Source organism: Nicotiana tabacum, chromosome 24 (genome assembly GCF_000715075.1).
Source record: "Nicotiana tabacum cultivar K326 chromosome 24, ASM71507v2, whole genome shotgun sequence".
Taxonomy (NCBI): Eukaryota; Viridiplantae; Streptophyta; class Magnoliopsida; order Solanales; family Solanaceae; genus Nicotiana; species Nicotiana tabacum.
In genome coordinates, this window is record NC_134103.1 from 10,969,446 (window position 1) to 10,975,074 (window position 5,629).

Sequence of the window (5,629 nt, forward strand, 5' to 3'; positions counted from 1 at the left end):
AGTCGTGAAAATCCCCCTTGAAATCGCCCAAATTATAGATTCAAAACTCAAAAATGAGTAAAAATGGCTAAGACCCGATTTTATGTATTCTGCCCAGCATTTTTGCATCTGCGGTGCGTGGGCTCGTACATGCGACCTCGCATCTGCGAGAAAAATCTCGCATATGCGAAAAGGGATTGCCAGGCGAGGTTCCGCATCTGCGAACAAAATGTCGCACCTGCGACGTCCGCTTCTGCACAAAAGGGCCTCACCTGCGAAGGCCGCATTTGCGATGGAAGTTTCGCTTCGGCGAGCTCGCACCTGCGATCAAAATTCCGCAGGTGCGATTATACCAGAATCTAAATTTCAGATTTTTTGCTTAAGTCCAATTCTTATTCCGATATCGACCAGTGTCACTTTCGGGGTATTCGGGACCCCGTTCGAATATACCAACAAGTCCTGTAACATAATACAGACTGATTCGGGGTCTAAAATCACGTCAAACAACACTGAAATTACAATTCACACCCCGATTCGAACTTTGAGGTTTAAACTTTTAATTTACAAATCTCGTGCCAAAACATATTAAATGAAATTGGAATGACTTTAAATTTGACACACAAGTCATAAATGACATAACGGAGCTGTTCAAATTTCCAGAATCGGATTTCATCTCCGATATCAAAAAGTCAACCCCGTGGTCAAACTTGAAATATTTAGCCTTTAAATTGCTAGTTCCGTTAAATGGTCATAACTTGAGCTAAGGACCTCCAAATTAAATTCCGGGCATACGCCCAAGTCCCAAATCACGATACGGAGCTGCAGGAACTGTCAAAATGCTGATCCGGATCCGTTTGCTTAAAATATTGACCAAAGTCAACTCACTTGAATTTTAAAGCTCTATTTCACATTTTAATTCATTTTTCACATGAAAACTTTCTAGAAAATTTACGAACTGCGCACGCAAGTTGAGGAAGGATAAATGGTATTTTTCGAGTATTAGAACATATAATTACTTATTAAATTTAAAGATGATATTTTGGGTCATCACAATATATGTTGAAGATAAAAAGGCCCATATCAATTTGAAAAAGAAGGATGAGGAAGAAGCAATCTCCAAGAGAAAAGAGAAAGGTTAGCTTAAGTTAGAGATTTCGGACACTACGATGTTCTCATTCTTATGTGTCTAAATATGTAGATAAATAATATCTACACGTGTCAACATCACACAACACAAGACCCATCATTGAAAAATAAAACTCAGTTGTTTGATGTATAAGAGAGAAGCTGAGTTGGCAAATAATAAGAAGCTTCCTACACATAATGAGCACATGTATGAGAATAAAATCTGTTAGGTAGTTATACAAGTAGGTAATAGAAATAGTACAAGTGTACATGAATATTCTTTTACTTTTATTTTTCATTTAATTTAGTTACAGAAATTACTTGTATAAATAGGGGTCTGAACAGTGAATACAATCAGAGAAAAATTCCACAGCTTTATTCTATCTTTCTTTCATGGTATCAGAGCAACAGTAACTCGATCCATTCACAACTTTCTCTCAAAATTCAATCATTATTCTTCTTCTCTTCATATCTTTTCTTTAGTAATGACAGGAACAAAAGCAGCACCTACTCTCACTGTCACTGGATCTACCAGCAGTGTGAGCACACCTGATGCCAATCACCCTTACTATTTACATTCTTCTGATGCTCCCGAAATGTCTCTAGTTAGCACGTCATTTTATGAAAGAGATTTCTCATACTGGAGGAGATCTGTGCTAATTGCAATTTCAGCCAAGAACAAACTTGGCTTCATCAATGGAACTTGGGGTGAGCCAGCTTTGAATGCTACAAAATATCCACAATGGAGCAGGTGCAACGATATGGTGACCTCTGGGTTACTGAATTCACTCACCAAGGAGATATGAGATAGTGTGATCTATTCTAGAACTGCGAAGGACCTTTGGAGCAGTCTTGTGCACAGGTTTGGGCAATCGAGTGGAGCAAAGCTCTATCACCTGCAAAAGGAGATCTCAAAGTTAGCTCAAGGAAATAGCAGCATAGCAAGCTATTTCACAACTCTCAAAAGACTTTGGGATGAATTGTATTCTCTCAACTCACATTTCGGGTGCATTTGTGATTGTATATGTGATGGAAAGAAGAAAATTGCTAAGTTCATGGAGGATCAAAGAGTTATTCAATTCCTTATGGGATTGAATGATGTTTATGCTCAAGCAAGAGAGAACATACTCATGAAGAGTCCACTCCCTGGTATTGATCAATCTTATTCCCTACTGTTGCAAGATGAGAGCCAAAGGGATATATACATGAGCCCAAAATACCCCACTGATGGAGCATCATTCATGGTGGGAACACAGAACAAGACTCCCCAGAGAAACATTCAGATCCAAAGAAATTGGAATCCACAACAGAAGCAAGGCAACACACAACAGAAATTCAAAGCCAAGAAGACTAGGTACAATCCAAATGTTACCTGTTCTCACTGTATGAGGCCAGTTCATGTGAGGGCTGACTGCTACAGGCTCAATGGATTTCCTGATGACTTCCAATTCACCAAGTCAAACATTCCTGATGGAGCATTGAAGGAAAATGTATTGGTACCAGCAGCAGAAATTGATGGACAAACAAATGGCTGCAATGAAGGAAATTCAAGCAATCAGAACCATTTCTTCAGCAAGGAACAAGTCTCTGAGCTAGTCAACATAATCAAGCAAATGCAAATTGGAAATGGTGTAAATGCAGGAACAGAGATCAATGGTAATGTAGTAGCTAGTACCATTCTTAAATACTCTGGAACATGCCTAGCGTTTTTAACACTAACACCTGGATAATTTATTCAGGTGCCTCTGAGCATATGTGTTTTGACTCAAAATCATTCTTATAACTCTGTCCATTTCCTATACCTTTGTATATAAGTTTGCCTAACTCTTTTAAATTATTTGTTACACATATATGGAGGGTAAGTATTCAGCCAGACATGATTTTGGAAAGGGTTCTATATGTTCCTTCTTTCAAATATAACTTATTATTAGTTTAAAAGTTATGTAGCCAATTCAATTGTTCTATCAATCTGACTTCCAACAAATGTCTGTTGTAGGTCCCTTTAATGAGAAGAGACAAGTTTTTGGTGAAGTGAGGGATGGTTTGTACTTATTCCAGCCCAGTAGTTTAGAGTCTAGATTTTTTTTTCAATCAAATTGTAGTTTTAATTCCAAAATGAAGCAATTCCAGTCTGTCTTCTACTAGTGTTTCTTTTTCAGCATATGTGTTTGCTAATGCAACATCTAATGTAAGATAATAGCATGTCAGATTGGGTCACTTGCCCTTTACAGTAATAAAAAATTTCAGTTTCATTCATTTTCCTTCGAATTTTGATTATGTGTGTGATGTCTGTCCTCAAGCCAGGCAAACTAGGCTTCCTTTCCCAATTAGTCAAATCAGATCTTCAAACATATTTGATCTTATTCATATAGATACTTGGAGACCTTTTAATACCAGTACATACAATGGATACAAATATTTTGTAACCATAGTTGATGATTTTAGTAGAGCAACCTAGACTTTCTTGTTAAGTACAAAAGAGTAATGTATTCTCAGTTTTGAAGTCTTTTCTTACTATGGTGGAGAGACAATTTAACAAGAAGGTCAAGAATCTAAGAACTTATAATGCTTTGGAATTGGGGAAGGGGACACAAGAATCTACATTTCTGCATTCAAAAGGTATACTACATGAAACATCTTGTGTTGCTACTCCACAACAAAATAGTGTTGTGGAGAGGAAACATAGGCATCTTTTGAAAATTTTCAGGGGTCTATTATTTCAATCAAGAGTCCCTATTCAATATTGGGGAGAAAGTATCTTGACTGCTACCTATCTAATAAATAGATTTTCCTCAAAGATTCTAAAAGGGAAGAAACCATATGAGGTACTGTTTGGGAAGCTACCCAAGTATGATTGTCTAAGATCCTTTGGATGCTTATGTTATGCTTCAACTCTAGTTCACAATAGAGGAAAGTTTGAACCAAGAGCTAAGAGTTGTGTGTTTCTAGGTTATCCTCACAATCAAAATGTGTATAAAGTTTTGGATATGGGCAGCAGGAAAGTTTTTGTTTCCAGAGATATAAAGTTTCATGAGCATTACTTCCTTTTCACCACATCAGACTTACCATCTGAACTTCCTCTCTATCCTGCACATGTTGACCAAGCAGATCCAACAGACAAGTTATTACATGTTGATCCTACAAATAAACCATCCACTAATTTTACTTAGTCACCTAGTACTACTCATTCAAACTCTCCTGCCACTCCTATCACTATTTCTAGAACCAATTCATCCCCTTACTCGCACACTAGTGTTATTCCTTTTCCTACTGATAGATAGTCTCTTGTTCATACTCCAATCCCAAGTTTATTTAGGAGCCCTATTTGAATTCCACCTCCTCCAATTAGGAAGTCTGAAAGGATTACTCAGAAGCCTACATATTTGAATGACTATGTCTGCAATACTATCATTCTTTCTGATCTTACCTCTTCTTGCTTCACTTAATCCTTTAAGCCTAGTATATTTTCTTTTGGTGCTCTTTCACTCAACAACCAAAAGGTTATTCAGTCATTGTCTACTATTTCAGAACCCAACAATTATGCTTAAGCATCTACACATCCAGGCTGGAGGAAAGCTATGGATGCAGAGATTGCTGCACTTGAACTTAATCACACTTGGGATATAGTGGACTTGCCACAGGGAAAGAGAGCCTTACCTTGCAAGTGGGTATATAAGGTAAATCACAATTCAGATGGAACAATGGAGAGATTAAAAGCAAGGTTGGTAGTGAGGGGGGACATTCAAAGGGAAGGCATAGATTATTTTGAAACATTTTCACCAGTGGTGAAAATGACTACCATCTGATGTCTTTTAACAGTGGTTGTAAAAAAAGGTTGGAAAGTGTCTCAACTAGATGTTAACAATGCTTTCTTACATGGGGACTCACAGGAAGAAGTGTACATGAGATTTCCTGCAGGCCTTCTTCCCCCTAAGCCTAATCAAGCATGTCTATTAAGGAAGTTTCTCTATGGTTTGAAGAAGGCATCAAGATAGTGGTATTCTAGGCTTGCCCGAGCTCTAAGTTTCAAAGGATATTCTAGCTCTCTCAATGACTACTCCCTGTTCTACAAACAGAAAGATGGACTAATTTCTAGGCTAATCAGTCTCTTGTTCCTTCCATCGGAGCATCAGCTAGCAGATCTGTTGACTAAACCCTTATCAGAGGCTTCACACTGACACATTTTGAATAAGTTGGGGGTCCATTCTCTCCTCTCCAACTTGAGGGGGGATGTTGAAGATAAAAAGCCCCATATCAATTTGCAGAAGAAGAATGAGGAAGAAGCAATCTCTGAGAGAAAAGAGAAAGGTCGAAGTTTGAGCTTGAGTTAGAAATTTTGGACACTACGATGTTCTCATTCTTATGTGTCTAAATGTGTAGATAAATAATATCTACACGTGTCAACATCACACAACACAAAACCCATCATTGAAGAATAAAACTCAGCTGTTTGTTTGAGGTATAAGAGAGAAGGTGAGCTGGCAAATAATAAAAAGCTTCCTACACATGATGAGCACATGTATGA

The 5,629-nt window shown here is 37.8% G+C and overlaps 1 protein-coding gene across 1 annotated transcript; it reads left to right on the forward strand.

Moving 5' to 3' along the window:
• The first annotated feature begins 4,682 nt into the window (after positions 1-4,682).
• Positions 4,683-5,099, forward strand: LOC142178015 (putative mitochondrial protein AtMg00820). The gene is made up of 2 exons (XM_075247329.1): positions 4,683-4,889; positions 4,995-5,099. The coding sequence occupies exons 1-2, from the start codon at positions 4,683-4,685 to the stop codon at positions 5,097-5,099; spliced, it is 312 nt and encodes a 103-aa protein (XP_075103430.1).
• The last annotated feature ends 530 nt before the right edge of the window (positions 5,100-5,629 follow it).